The sequence below is a fragment of the Fulmarus glacialis genome, unplaced genomic scaffold (genome assembly GCF_000690835.1).
Source record: "Fulmarus glacialis isolate BGI_N327 unplaced genomic scaffold, ASM69083v1 scaffold22255, whole genome shotgun sequence".
Lineage (NCBI taxonomy): Eukaryota > Metazoa > Chordata > Aves > Procellariiformes > Procellariidae > Fulmarus > Fulmarus glacialis.
In genome coordinates, this window is record NW_009213935.1 from 1 (window position 1) to 15,653 (window position 15,653).

The 15,653-nt window shown below is 44.8% G+C and overlaps 1 protein-coding gene across 1 annotated transcript in view; it reads right to left on the reverse strand.

Moving 5' to 3' along the window:
- Nucleotides 1-5,235: 5,235 nt before the first annotated feature.
- ITK (IL2-inducible T-cell kinase) overlaps nt 5,236-15,653 on the reverse strand; it is a 32,493-nt gene continuing 22,075 nt past the window's right edge. The window contains exons 9-17 of the mRNA XM_009578384.1: nt 13,142-13,221; nt 12,350-12,486; nt 11,517-11,591; nt 10,641-10,812; nt 9,704-9,920; nt 8,893-8,957; nt 8,686-8,804; nt 5,839-5,996; nt 5,236-5,307 (exon numbers count right to left, since the gene is read on the reverse strand). Coding sequence (XP_009576679.1) covers nt 5,236-5,307; nt 5,839-5,996; nt 8,686-8,804; nt 8,893-8,957; nt 9,704-9,920; nt 10,641-10,812; nt 11,517-11,591; nt 12,350-12,486; nt 13,142-13,221 — 1,095 coding nt within the window. The remainder of the gene's footprint in view (nt 5,308-5,838; nt 5,997-8,685; nt 8,805-8,892; nt 8,958-9,703; nt 9,921-10,640; nt 10,813-11,516; nt 11,592-12,349; nt 12,487-13,141; nt 13,222-15,653) is intronic.

Sequence of the window (15,653 nt, forward strand, 5' to 3'; positions counted from 1 at the left end):
CCCGGTGCACGGAGGGGACAGGGCCGGGGGCGGCGGCCGCAGCCCCCCGGAGGCCTGCCGCTGGGTGAGGGCGTTTGGGTCCCTGCGAAGGCGGGATCCGGCTGGGCTTCCCCATCTCCGGGCTGCTGAGCCTGCTGGGTGTCGGGTGTTCAGACTCTCTTCCCCTCAGAGGACCTGTGCCATCGTTAGGTTTTACCTACCATTTTAACGAAAGCCCTCTTTATAGAACACTCATGAAGCCTTGGATCACTGAGCATGTAAGGGACCAAAACCAGAAGGCAATGCCTTTGCTCAGAGCTCCAAGCCTCTTCTGAGTCAGCACCGTATCCAAAAGATCTCCCTTTTGGCGTCTGGCATTTCTTCAGGGACAAGTTTCCAGTCCTTCTGCTCATGCTTCTTTTTAAAGCTCCAGTACAGCTCTTCAGATCTACTGTGAAATCCAAACTGGACCTCTTACAGCTTGCAGAGGAACATAACCTCATGGTGAGGTGATAGAAACCCTGCATGGGGCCTTCATTCGTTTTTCTGCAGCCCTTACCTTCTGATGTGGCTGGCTGGCTGTTTTTTTGAAAGACATTGGTGGATACCCCAGCACTGTTGAAAGTCTAGCTATAAGTCTAGATATATTTCCTTGGTGGCCCCGGCAATGTCCCTTTCCTGAGCATCAGCCTGTGCTAAAAATGCACTGCCACCTGGCCCTTCTTGTACAAGAGTGACCACCCCTGACTCCTTAGAGACTGCTGCTCTTTGTCCACGCTAGTGTGGGGCTGAGCTGGCTCCCCATGCGTATATGTTGGCTCCGCAGGGAAGCTTGGACTGTAGCACTGCTACTAGAGGCTAAATGGATGCCATGGGGTGAAGGCACTGGGGTCTACAAACTACAAAAGCAGCAAGACAGTCTTAGAAACTATCTTTGTTTTAATAAACAGGACCACACCTGAAAAAAATCTATTGATAGCATCTCTAGGAATAAACTCTTCTCCTTCCCCTGCATAGCATCTCTTCTATTTCATCTTTAACTGGAACATTTTGTAGCCATCGTTCCTCTTTCTACTATTTATTGCTTGTCAGAAAAAATCAGTAAGTGAGCATTGTTACAGCAGATCCAAAAGATTTAATAGCTAATATTGCTCTGAGGCCGTGGGTGAAACAAGGTCAGTTCAAGAAAACTGTGGCAGTAAAAACTGCTGTGGACTTTTTTTTGCGCAGTTTAATCTGCTCCCATTATCAGCCAGGCTCAGGGTGGTGGGAATTCCATGAATGTTATGATATTATTTTAATTTTCTCCTCTGTGTTGTCTTAGATCGTAGAATAATAGAATGAGCTTCTCTGCATTCGTCTTGCAGATCTCGCTGCAGGCTGGGAAAAACGACAGCGAGGGGCCAGCCCCATACAGCTACAGACGCAGGAGTGTGTGCATCAGCTGGTTAGGTGTGGAGGGGAGAGATAACATGATGGTGGGGTGAACTGAACAGAAGAATACACACATGTAAAGTGGCTGCCGAGTGAGATTTAGCAGAGCCATTCATCTGAATCCCGCCGTGCTGACAAGCATAGTGTTCAGAGAGGACAAAGCCAAACATCACATAGAAACGTGTTCATTAAAAAATGTTTCAGGAAATTCTAGATTTTTTTCAGACCTGATTTTAAGGTAATTATCCACTGGAACAAGCACTCACAACCGCCACTTCCCCAGGGTGACCAACACATGCCCGTGAAAGAGCTTTTCATGGCTAACCTTGCTGCGCTCCAGCCCCTGGTCTCCACTGAGAAGCATCAGCTGCTCTTTCTAGATGAAGTTACTGCTTGACTGCCTTTTCTAGCTGGACGCCAGCCTGGCTGTGCCAGCATTTGGCCATTGCAGCAGCAGGTTGGACACATGCTGAGACAGTGCGCTGGGCCTCGGCTCCGGCCAAATGCGCAACGTAGGCAGAGCCGTGCATCCACCGCCTCTGATAACCAGCAGGCAAAAGTAGGGACAAGCACAAACTCCCACCTTTCTGCAGAACAGCCAAGCAAAGGGGGTCAAACTGGCAAAGGGGGAATGGTTTAAACGTTCAGCACATTGCAAGTACTTTCCAAGGAGACAAGAGAAGGGGTATACAGAGAAGGGGTATTCGGAGAAGGGTTATTCACTTTGTGGCAGGAGACAGCTGATAGTCTTACCTCTACTTTGTGGAGAACATCTACAGTTAAGCTACATGAAGGGCACAAGCCAAAACTTGCCATAGAAACTGCTATGGTGGGAGAAGACTGTGTTACAGTGTGTTAATATCATGACGTTATCGCAGTATGGCACTGCCCTTTTGAGATTCGTGAAGTCCCCTGTAAATAAAGTGGGAAAACACCCTTTGGGAGAACTCAAATATTATTACCCCCATTTCACGAAGATTCAGAGAATTTAAAGCCACCACAATGCATGTTTAGATGTAGAAATTTATGTGTCCATATAATAAATTACCCAATTTGCAGAGATTCTGAATACTTCCTACCCCCATAAACCCAGCACATAATCTAACCCAGAACATAGCCATAGTTCTGGGGAACAGGGATATTTCTGAAAGCCAGAAGAAGCCTGTTGGTGGGGAGGATTTGGAGGAAGAGTAAGCTGTATGATTATAAGAGCATGAGGATGGTTTTTGCATTTTTGCTAACATATAGTGAAAGCCACAGTTGGGACTCAGCAATTTTATTGTTTGTAAAAATAAGTATCATGTAAATAGAAATACTGCAAAAGAAAACTGAACATAAAACATCACAATATTATTTTGTGCAACACTCTCTAGCTAATAAATATTGCACTTATCCAAATATAAATATAATCTCAGAAACATTACCTAGCAGAGCAATATTGCTGCTACTTAATAGCAACCTCCTCAAGCTCGACAGACTCCTGGTTCCTTCCAGGATGGAGGGGGCAGCAAGCCAGAAGCTTAACTTTGTGAGCCTGCAGATACCCCTGCCACAGAGTGTCCGGGCCCAGGGAGGAATCGTTTCAGAGTATCCTGTGGTTGTACAGCTTGTCTAAGTGCAATTGAGAAGGGGAGAAAATAGGGTTATGGCCAGCTGTCCTCAAATTCAGCTGTAGATGTGCAGTTTAACATGGTTAGGGCTACTGAAAACTTCACTGGCTAAATGCCAAATTTACCATCACCAGAATGTGACAACAGGCTGACTCAGACTAAAGGATGAGAGGGACAAAGAGAAACTTAGCTTAAATTCACTGTAGGCAAAAATTCAAAATCTGTTCATAGATGCTCATATTCCACATATTGGTTCAGACTACCAAGAGATTTTGGCAGCAATGCTGATTTGAAGGTAGCACTCTGATCCTGCATTTAGGACTGACAACCTGTCTGAATGTTAGGATTCTCCTTGCCTGGGAGAGTCGTTCTGCATGATATTTGTAGGAGTAAACCGAAGAAAATAATGTAAAATCAAAGCAAAGTGGGAAGATGTATAAGGCAGGAACTAATGCCGTGCCCATATCCATATAGCTGAAAAGATATTCTGGCTCCTAAAAGCTATCCTAGAACCATGGGTCTGAAAAATACCAAAAATTAAGCCTCCTTCTATGAAGAAATAGTTTGACACAGGATACGTAAGATCATGGGATTACATTATTTCCTTGCTCCATTTTTGTTGGAAAACATATTTGAACCTGACTTCTGTAATGACAGGAGAGATTGCTGCTGGAAGTTTGCACCTCAGAGTTTTTGTAAATTGCTCTTACATAAGGTTTACTCGTGTTCTCGCCTGCCCAAATAGAGAAGCATAAAAAAAATACTGTATATATGAACGTATCATCTGTGAGTCCTCTTGACTTCTCTAGTTATTGTTAACGCTAAGCAAGAAGTCCTGATCTTATTTACAAATTCCGCAGGACACTAACACCTACACTTTCGGTTTTGAGGTCAGTTATGTCAAAACAGTCTCTCTGTCTTGCAGTGAAAAAGTAGATGTTCACTGAAGTACCAGGAGATGGATATTGTTTATACCTTCTTCTGCTGTCACCACATAATGTGGAGCTCCTCGTGGAGTAAGTACCCCTGCAGTCCATTTGCATAGGACTTTTTCTTTGATCAGTCCCTAGAGGATTCACCAGTTTGTCCACAGAAGAGATGGAAAAGTCATTACTTGTGATGACTCAGTTACTCTTTGAAGCAGGAGAAAACTCTTTTCATTATCACTGGTGCACCGAGTACATAGTCTGCATGTTTTCTCCTCATGGCTATCCTTCCAAGCCCTCCAGCTCCTTCCTTCCAAACATACAAGTTCAGGAGTAGGTTCCTGTGCCTTTCACAGATAATCAGGTCCTGGGATCCTGTCTTGTCCTGCACTGGAGACACATAGCACTCTGCACTGCTCAGTCCTCCGTACTCAGTTCAAACAAATTGGATGGAGATCATGTATTTATTTTCTGATGTAGAAAGACTGAAGAAAAAATTAATACAAACTTTCAGCTTTGAGTCCCCCCCTCCAAGAATGTCTCCATTTGCATCAGAGAGTCCCATTTTCCCACTCACTACACAATGCAGTTTGAGAGAATTTCAAGACTCTTCAACACGTTGCCTTTTCTCTTCCTTCCTTACAAACTCTCATGCACATGCAGACACCTCATCAGCTTACTGGGTACCAGAATCCTGTTCCTGGTATGCCACAATTTGAGAGAAAATCATGCAAAGGGAGAACAAAACCACCTTGAAATATTACTATCAGAAATGCAGTCACTAAATCCAGCCTGTTCCCCAGTGTCCCAGGCTTATTCCTGTTCAGAGCTTTCAGGTCCAGCCCACTCTGAATTAGAGAGCCATGGAAATGTCTGAACGTTCCTCCTCAGTCAAAGACATGTTTTTTTTTTCCCCAGGGAAGACCTTAATTTGGGAGTTCACAGAACTGGAATATCAATGTCAGATCTCTTAGTTTTAAGGCTGTATCTTCAGGAGAAATACACTTGCTGGATTGTGTGGTTTAGGACTGTGCTCAATTGCTGGTTCTGCTTGTAAGCTGCAAACCACATTCTTGGCCAAACCAAAGCCTGTGTCTGTCTAGGCTCTGGAAGACCTGGGGATACCTTGTCTGTCTGGAAGTACCAGCCTCTGCCCTCTCCTTCTCCCCAGGCATATGGCAAGTGTCTATGGTGAGAGGATTCCTGTTAATGCTTTGTGTGGGGAAAATCCAGCCATCTGCACTCTCAGGACTCTCTTAGCTTCACTTAGCGGGCCGGTGCCATGATTACAGATCAAACTCAGAGATTTCACTCAGCTGATACAGCAGAACAGAAAAGGACGGCCGGTCGTCTTTCCTCTGAGCAGGGGAGAGAAGAGAGAGGGAGAACATTAATGTCAGCTTGAGAGGAATGGCAACGTTAGGAAGGAAAACCTTGTGAAGAAACTGAGTATTAACAAAAATACAATCTATTGTTATAGAGAAAATGCCAACAGAAGAATGAGCTTCCTTCTGTGCAACGTTTCTTTTTACTAGCTGTGAATTTTGCCTAGTGGACACTAAGTACCTTGAAATGGGTTGGCTGTTGTTTTTACCATCACTATTAAAACTCAACCTCACAGATCCACAGCTTTCTTAGGAAGCAAACTTGAATTAACCTGAGTTAGGTGCACTACGTAGACTTCTCAGTGAAGTCAACACAGTCTATAGAAACAACAGCTTAAATAAAAGGCAAAGAGCCTACAGTTTGCTTGCTAGCACAGATGAAAGCTTCACCTCCAGGATTTTATCTTGTGTTAGCATGTGAAGTGTATATCTCTGTCTCCTAAAAGCCAAAGAGAAGAGAACTCTTGTCTTTGGGAACTAGGGCTCTCCCATCACAATACTAACCATCCTCCAGCAGTGGCTCATGACTTCATAAATCGCCTTGGAGGCCAGCTTGGGTTTGTAGAGCCGAAATCCTGCATTGATTTCTTCCACCACTTCTCCATTGGTGCGATTCTCATAGGGCATTTTACCTTCACTGAAGACCTCCCACATCAGCACTCCTAAAGCAAACAAATGAGAAAAATCACACAGAAGCAAATAAAATCCTCAGCAGGCCCATGGCCACCTTCCACCTGCTCTTCTCTGCAGCTCAGCATTGGTGTCTGTTAATTGGAAAAGCATTTTCACTTGGATTCTCAGTACACATCTGAAAAATCAGGCCCTAACACAGCTGTACAGTTTGAGGATGCCAACTAGGATCTCTGCTGGGCACTGGACTGTGTGGAAGTACCAGTCTGGTCACTGCAAGTTTGACTTCTCTGCATCCTACTTCATGATAGTCTAGCACGACAGGGATGTCTTTCCCGATGAGTCAGATGAAGTCTAAGTGTGTTACATCAGTGTCGTATGTCGTATGTCTTCTCCCAAACTGTGAAGAAGAGGGAATGCTTGTGCAGGTACTCCATCCAGATGTGTAATCTGGGAAAGAGAACCCACTTTTTGTCACTGATTCAGTTTATCTATTTTTGCTTCCAGTTAATCACATACAAGAGACACGTCACTGATGTTCCTGCCTGCAGTGTGTCCTACACAGAATCTGCTTGTATTTTGGTGAGACTCAGGAGCAAGAAAGCAATATGAACTGCTCCATTCCTGTTAGTCAGCTTAGCCTCAGTACTGGGAACTCCTTGCCTGCAAAACGTCCCAAGTGGTGTGATTCAGTGGGATGAATTCATGTGCAATGACAGTGGAATTTCAAAGGACTTCAGCACATTTTTCCTCTTTTCCTAAACAGTCAAATGTTTTCCTATGATTACTGTTCAGAGCAGTACAGAAACTTTGCTTCTCTAGTGTGGTGGAAGAGAGACAGGCAAAGACAAAAAGACTGTGGGATACGTTGTGGTTGGCCATCAGATCAGAGAGGCTCTGCAAATGGAGTGAATGCAAGGCATCTGTGTTATTATTAGCTTCAATTTCTTCGGTCACCTAATATGACTGACTTGGTAAACTGTGTTCACATCGTGTTAGAAAAGGGAGACAGACAGATAGATAGACTGATCTGAAATAAAGTTGTGTAACTCCACAGTCAACTTTGCTAAATAATGGCTGCTGAAGCTTTGAGTTCTTCAAATAGGAAGATGCATAGAGATTGCAGCTCCTCACCAATGATATTGGCTCTACTGAAGAATAAGCAAAGCAGTTGTATTCCCCCAGTGTGCAGATTTCTGCACTGGGAATTTCTCACACCCATTTTGTTCTCTTGGGCACAGCAGGATTTCAGGCCTGGCAGAAGAGATGAATGGGCTGCAGAGTAGCAGAGCAGAAAGCTTCTCACAGTCATGAGATGATGACATGACAGAGGAATCCTTTTATGCAAACCCCACTGAATGGGGAGATAGCAAGTCTGACAGATGTGCAACACTGCTGTCTGCACGCTTCACAAAGAAGGACTGACCAACGCAAACAAAGCTCACCGGTATTTCATTCAGCCCTGAAACTGGAGTGAGCCAACTCCACCAGGCTTGGCTTGACTGTAAATCAAACTGAGCACCCTTTTTGGAAGCATCTGGCTCTCAGTGTATAGGCCAGTTCCCGATTTGTGAAGCAGAAGAACATTCTTACCAAAGTAGCATCTCTCCCCATGTCACTGCCACTTTGCTGTGAGGTGTCAGAGATAGCTCCACTGGCAAATGTTGTCCCTTGGTATTACGTGGTGAGTGCTGACAGCCTCCTCCATGTGCCAGGGGACACGGAAAGAGGAATGGTGCTCTCTGAAGCATCTCTGGGTTGGGTTCTCGAAGGCTGTTGCGTGGGTCTGAGCACCCAGCTCCCACCGCGCTGCTCGTAACCCACCACAGGAATGCACAACTTCAACCAGCGAGAGCTCCACAGCAGAGCACAGTAAAGGGAGAGGGAAGCACAGAATTCACAAGCACAGACTAGCAAAGGTTATAATCCTGCATTATTTACTGCTAGGCCCGGAGCTGAGTGGCACCCCATTGACTGTGTGCTGTGCACAGCACACTGCACCGATTCATTCTGCAGTACCGCAATTTGCATGTTAGCTGGAGATGGGCCAGATACATTAGTGTGCCAGATCAACAGGCCAGGGGATAGCCTTTGTTATCTCCAGTGCTGGTGACATTGGGGAAAAAAATATACAACGGCTTTCTTATCTATGAGGGTCCAGAAGGGAGACCAAAGAACAGACACAAATCATAAAACAATGTATTGGGGAGCAGGAAATGAGGTGAGAAAATGTGAGCAGTGAAATAATATTTTCAGATTGGCATAAAGCAAATGGACTCAGCAGAGCAAACCTGGAAAGGCAGAGGGTTTGAGTGAAGGATCAGTGCCCGGGACTGTCATGCAGAGAGGTGGAGTGCGTAAATGTCTTTCCTTTCCTTTCCTTATACAATCTTGTCAGTGACTCTCCAGCCTTTTCTTGGATACTCCTGCTACATTGCCGTGAAACGGAGTTCATTATTTGGTATTACACAACATTGCATAGGTATAATACATTAAGTTGGCAGTATTTGCAGTGTTCCAAAGTGTCTAGGTAGTTTGCTATTCTTTCCTTTCCTTCACTTAAATGACTTAGGCTTGCTTTCCTAAACCATTATTCAGGCAAAACACCCTTGGAGCCCAGAGGGTTTAGTATTTAGGAGAATTTACTTGAGGACTGAGCCCCTATTTTTTTCTGAGCTGGTGTTTGTTGAATTTTTTTCCATTCGGACAACTGATTCTTACCAAATGACCAAACATCAGATTTGGTGCTATAGTTGCTGTAGGAGAAAACCTCTGGAGCAGACCACTTGACTGGAAACTTGCTACCCGTGGAGCTGGTATACTGATCGTCAAGGACAATCCTGGAAAAAGAAAAAAAGAGAGCGTGCTCAGTAACCCCCCCGTCCCATGACAGCCCCGCAGGGAGCGTGCGCAGCCTCGTGGCATTACCTCGACATCCCGAAGTCGGACACTTTGACTACGTGGGATTCCCCCACCAGGCAGTTCCTAGCGGCCTGCAAGAAAAAAAGGTGCAAAGGCAGAAGGTCAGAGCTGAAAGACTACCACAGCCACTCAGTTGCTTTTATCCTGGCAGAGCAGATGACAGTGCTTAAAAAAAGGAGACTCAAAGTGACATCATATCATACAAAGAGGGCGAAAACTTGAGATTCTTGTGCTTTCTGTACATTTTACGGCCAGCATGTTCCTGTTGCCAAGAAAGCTTTCAACCATCAGTCTGACTTGCAGGCCCTTGTTGCCCAGAAAGGGCAGAGAAAGACCCTAAAATATCCACAGCTACCCACAGTCCTTGCTCCCCTAACAAAACAGCAGCAGTGACTCATGCAGATTGATTGAACACCACGTATTTAAAAGTATTTTATCAGCAATGCACATTTATGCATATGTTAAAACAGTTCTTTTTGGCACCTTCACTGCTTTTAGACATGGAGAGTGGTCAGTCCCTGGGAACTGTGGGAGCTGGGGCTCTCGGGGAGCAAAAGAGTCCACTCAGAAAAAGAGACAAACTTTATCTCCTTGTTTCTTCTCTCTCAAACACAATTAAGGGAAATAGATTAATCAGTGCTCCAGGGGATGCTTTTTTTCCCTGAAGTATTGGTGTTGCTTCTGCAGTAAGGGATGATACTGGATCCCCTGTCAACAGATAGGCAGGAGGAGTGTGAAAGCTGAAATTAAGGAAGGGAGAAAGCACAGGGAAAAGCCCAGCTGGAGCAGAGGAAAAGTCTGTCTGGGACCAACATACCAGATCTCTGTGGATGACAGAGTTCTGTTCCAGATAAGCCATTCCTTCACACACATCTTGGCACATCCCCAGCAGGGTTTCCTTTGAAAAACTGCCCCGCTGGCTCCTGAGGTAGTCGGACAAGCAGCCGTTCTCCATGAACTCAAACACCAGGCAAATGGGAGTGTTCTCAAAGCACACGCCATAAAGCTGGACTAGCTTGGGGTGAGACAGCTTCCTGTGGGATGGGGAGGGAAGGTAGAAAAAGGGGCTGAAATAGGCTGAGTGCCTTCTACCCTTACAGCAAGTGTGTTATACACAGCCGCCTACGTCACCCTGCTGCACCCCTCTCTCTGCAAAGGCCAACTATGAAAGCAGAAAGAAGAAAATGTGTAGACCAAGTCTAACATCAAGTAGCACTAAGTATCATCCCATTTTAATAGTAATGGTCACCAAAAGGCTTTTCTGCATGGAAAATCATCCTATCAGACAAAAAAAAATCCATTTCTGTCTACTTTGAAGGGAGGGAAATGTAAAAAAGTCAATAAAACCAAGGAGAAATATTTTCAGTTGTGCAAAGCAAAACAGTTGCACAGGGAGGGGTTTTCAATAAAATTTCCCTCAAAATTTATGAGATTTCTTCATGTAATTATTTCTGACAAAAGACACTTCGCTTTCCACAATACACCATCAATTAACCCTGCCTTCCAGAACAGCAGAGATCTGGAAGACCATTTTGGATATTGATAGACTTACGAGCACAGTAATTCACCTACACTTTGAATTGCCTTCCTTTGTAACCACTGGAGCCCACCGGTCTCTCCATATACTATTTAGATACATAGTAGATAATCCAAGTTTAAATTCCCCATTCATATTCCTGAACATTACCACAACACTTTGGTTCAGTCTTGTGAATCCTACACAGTCTGATTTTCTGGGTGAATCTACTACTTACATCAAGACTTTAGCTTCCTCGATGAAATCCTCTTCAGACATAGCTCCTTCACGAATGGTCTTTATGGCTACTTTCGTCTTCTCCAGCAAGTAGCCGAGGTAGACCACCCCAAACTGACCACTGCCAATTTCCTGTACACGGGTGAGCTCAGAGGGGTTAATGACCAATTTTCCTGTTGATTGTAAGGGAGAAAGAGTGAGGATCTAACAGTAAAATGTCAAACAAAAAGCTTTTGTGGGTTAAACATTGAGACAGGACTCAGAGTGAGACTTTCTGGCTCTCCCTCAAATTGTCTGTCTGACCTTTGGTAGCTCATTTGACTAGTCCATGCTGCAGATCATGTTCAAGAATAGGAACACCACCACCCCCTTTCTTTCCCCATTTGTCTTGTCTATCCAGTTCTTCAGGGAGGATTGTTTCTATCATGCATATGTGCCCTACCGAGCACAACGTGGTATTGAGTTTCTTTGATGTCTTCAAGTATTACAATAAAGATGATACCAGCAAAATTCTGTAGACAACTGTATGCAAATAGAGGCAACTTTCAGGAGGGACTCATCTTTCATCAAGTTATGCTGTGTTCCCACTCCCATCACCTTTGTTCAGCATTCATTTCAGTATTTAATGTTGACTTCTTTGAGACCCTGGGGTTCTCATCACCTCCCTCAAGGCATTGCCTGATCAGTTCATTCAGTTATCAATGGTAATGACAAAGATGATAATCCAGTGAATGGTGCAGTGTAAAGATCTGAAGAAAGCTATTTATTGTGGCTATAGTCACACGAATATTCATCAATATCCATGGGGATATTCAGGATCACCCAGCTAACCAGCAAGGAGTGTGATTCCCATGTGGTCAAGAGAGTAACTCCATACCATAGCTCAGCCCTGCAGTGATTGGGGCCTTTTTTCTCCAAGAAGAGACTGCATACCGCAGACGAGTGACAAGACCTGAATAACAGAGGAAAAGATGGGTTCTAGTTATTGTCACAGTCATGGGAAGTGTGGCTGTCACCACCCTAGAAGGGAGTCTGGATACTGGAAGCAGATTTATTGTACTGAGTTCTCAGCTCCACTTGAGGGCAGCTGAACCTCTATTCAAACTGTGATTTCCTGCCTGCTAAAAGGAAGCCAATTCTCAGCAGTTTCAGCTTATTTCCCACTTTCACTCTGTCAGCAAATGTGAGCTGTGAGTCTCTACGAAGTCTGATAAAATTCCAAATTACACCTTTTATTTGTAGGGTATTTTTGAAGTCCGGGGTTTCCCTTGGTACTCCCGGACTGTAGGAATGGGAGTCTTTGGTGACTCCCATGTCTCGTTATGGATCCTGGCCATGTCCCTAACTTTGTGTCAAATCAAGGCCCAGGGATATATCACCTCCTGGGCAAGAAGGCCCTGCAGTGTAATTCAAACAGATAGCTTGGTCTGGCAGTGGTGACACACCCCCACGGACTCCCAGGAATGAAAGGGCTCTCTATAGTATGTCATTATGGCATCTGTGTTGGTCATATCAGCCTTAGAAGGACCATGAAGAAGATGTAATGCTGGAAGCTGCCATCCAAGTGCCAGGATAAGTGGAAGAAAAGGTGATACCATTTAACATTTCATTGTAAGGACAGAGGGCTTGGGAGCCTTCCTTCATTCAAAACAGTCACCTGGCTGCATGGTAAACCAGCAGCCTCCCTGGTCAGCATCAACCTTCACTCACCTCCCGCATTGTGCTGGTGATAGTTGATGAGTTCAGGGATGCAGTCAAACACATGCTTTTCTGCCAAGTAATATCGCTTGGGAAAGTCAGTTGTCTCATTGATGTGATAATGCTTTATAACGGGATTGTTATCCATGCTGAAAAAGATGAGGTTTTCTTTGAGGAAAACTAGATTGCAGCAAAAAGGGAGGAATTTGAGGAATACGTGGAAAAGGAGCAAGCAAGCAAAGGGGAGAAACTTCCTTATGCAGAATGAATGGGAGAGGAGCAAGGAGTGAGCTGCAATTGCTAACAAAAGCTGTGTACTTGTATGTTCTCCCTCTCACTCATAGATGGTCTCATCTCTAGAAAGGCTGAGGTTTCCCGATAAGAGCAGGTTGAGTACCAAGTTTCTCTGCCTCTTCTTTCTGAAACAAAACTTTCTGCCCTGTCACTGAAACCCTTTCACTAGTCCTGTATTAGCCACCTCTGATGAGTCCAGCATATAGTCCATGTTGATCCTACCAACAGTTCAGCTGGGGGGACAATTTCATCAAAAAAAATTACAACCCCAGTGATGTCTAAGGGACTATTTATAGGCCCTATATTTAGATGCAGGGAGAAGTGGAGCCTTTAATACACTTTGCGAATGGCAGCTAACTCTTCTGCCTTTTTTGGAAGTGTTTTCCTCTATCATTTTCATGAGCCTTCTGTTCTCTCTTCATAATGCCAAAACAACTACAGAGATTATACTCTCATAGAAGCCATTTCATTGATGTAATTGATGCAAAAAGCTGCTGAGCTCAGCTGTACCTTAATGCTTTGGTGAAAACAGAGACTGTGTACATGCCAGGCTGCCTCGAATCTCTCACCATGAAGGCACCTTCCCTACCCTGTAACAGGAGCAAAGGAGAGAAAACTGGTTAGAGACATAATGGAAAAAAAGAAGCGGGCTGGGGGCAAAGCTCTGCTCATTTCAGCCCTGTCTATGCTCAGTCACGAGGATGTGCTAAACATGTAGGAAAAAAAAGAGCCATCAGCCAACTGACAGAGCTTGGTCTGTTCCATGCACAGCTCTGATGGCTGCCCAGGGCCTGCAGGTAGACCCAGCTGGTCTCTCTTGGGTGCTACGTATTTTTAGCTCAATTTCCTGAGGAAATGAGACTTAGGTGCTCATACTGAGTATGTGTGGGTGTGGGTACATGAGCATGTGTATCTCTCTGTCCCTCCAAGCGTCTCCTTTAGAAATTTTGAACCCATTGATGGCTTTCAACCCTATCTGACAGAATACTGGTGATATCAATTTCCAGAAATGAGTTAGATGCTCATACAGAGTATGTGTGGGGGTGTGGGTACATGAGCGTGTGTCTCTCTGTCCCTCCAAGCGTCTCCTTTAGAAATTTTGAACCCACTGATGGCTTTCAACCCTATCTGACAGAATACTGGTGATATCAATTTCCAACAAGTTCAATGAAATGGGCAGCTGATTGGAAAGGCAAACCCCTTTGAGTGCCCTCCCTCGGGAGAGCAGCTACAGAACAAGAGTACAATTTATTCAACGGCAGAGACTCCATAGGGGAGTGTATGAAAGATAATTTACCAATGTACCACAAATGGGAAAAGCTTGGTCAAGATCCTGCCCTTTCATAGGTAACGCAGTCATCCAGTATCTAAACATAAATGTGCAGGAAAGCAGGCTTCCTCCACTCTGGCACTCACAGAACAATTTTCTTTTTTAATTTTTCACTGTAATTGTTTTCTACTCATGTGAATGCTAAAATGCATCACAGGCCATGATCCTGCAGGGCCTGGCACTAATGGATCAGATGGCAGAGGAGAAGATTTAACATCACAGTTTGGATGTAATGTGCTTTGCTGACCTATATATTGATAATAAAAACCACATTTTTCTTGTTTGCTGATAAAGATATTCATCTGGTATCCCAAGTGCCTGATGATTTCGTTCCCCTCCTTTGCTTCACATGGTAGATTTCCTCCATTTTGTATGCCCTCTATCCACCCCCAACACTTGGTGCAAACCTAATCCACTAAGTGCCCCCTGCCTCGGCCTCCTTCCCACCTCCCCAGCGGACTGATTCAGCTCCAGGTGAAGGCAGAGGCTGAGCCTGCTACTGCATCCCCTGCCTAGGAACTGCTGACTGCTGAGGGTGCAGCTCTGCCCGCGTGGGACTGGGCCACTGAGCTATAAACCTTCTAGGGTTGTTTCTTCAATGCATGTCTGCTCAACATCTACCATACAATATCTAGCACAGGGAAGCTCTAAAAAGGGTCTCCAGATGCTGCTGTAGAAGTATCTATACCATGCACAGTGAGGGCTTTAGGACTCATCTCCCTGGCAATGTGGGGTTGCTTGCACAGGTAGGCAAGTATTGGAGACAGCACCCTGCCTGAGTTACTTTAAGCTCTGTTCTTGCACTTCCATCTCACTTGACAGCAAGCCTGCCCAAAGATCACTCGTGAGCTTGGACACATTTTTCGAGGAGCTGTGGGGGCTGCGAGGTTTTGAACCAGAAGGTTCTGCAGCCACATGGGGGTAGTTGCCACAGAAAAGCTGCGCTGTAAGGACCAAAAGGAAAAATAAGATCACTAAAGCATGCGTGGACACACCCGTAGGAGTTTATAGGAACTAAAAGAATTTTTAAAAGCGCACAAAAATGCTTTTATTTCCATAAAATACTATAATTCCAAGAAACAACACTTTATTTGGGTCTCCTGTTAGTGTAAGAACTGATTTAAAAACCAAGGTTGTGTTTGTGTGGAAAATTTGAACAAGAAGTGTTTTCTTTTTATTTTCACTACAGTCTTCACTGGAAAAGTCTGGCTCAACTGAAAAATTAGAGATGCGTGCTCACATGCACATACACACACACACAAAAAACTAAAAAAAACCACCCAAACCCATACTCTTGGCTTTCACCCAAAATATTTCAGCACGAGATTGGTTAGATTTTCAGAGAACTACTGGCATCCGCAGGCCTCCTGCAGAGACAGAAAAGATGAGCTAAAATCACAGTTTTCAGTCGACACAGTGTTCTGAAACAGTGTTTTCCATCAGCCCCAGTTGTTGGGTGTGTTTGACCAAAGAAGGATGGCACAGCTCTCTGCCCACACTCAGCTGCCGTGGAGGTAAGGGGGGGTTGCTAGTGGTCCTTTATCTTGCATCGCATACTAAGAGTAGCCAAGGACAGCAACACAGCAGGAACCCAAGGTTCAGCTCTCTCTTACACAAAGCAGCCCTCGCAGGCTTCTCCTCATTTGTCATTAACTATTATTGCCCATCCACCCCACACGTAACACTGGTTTA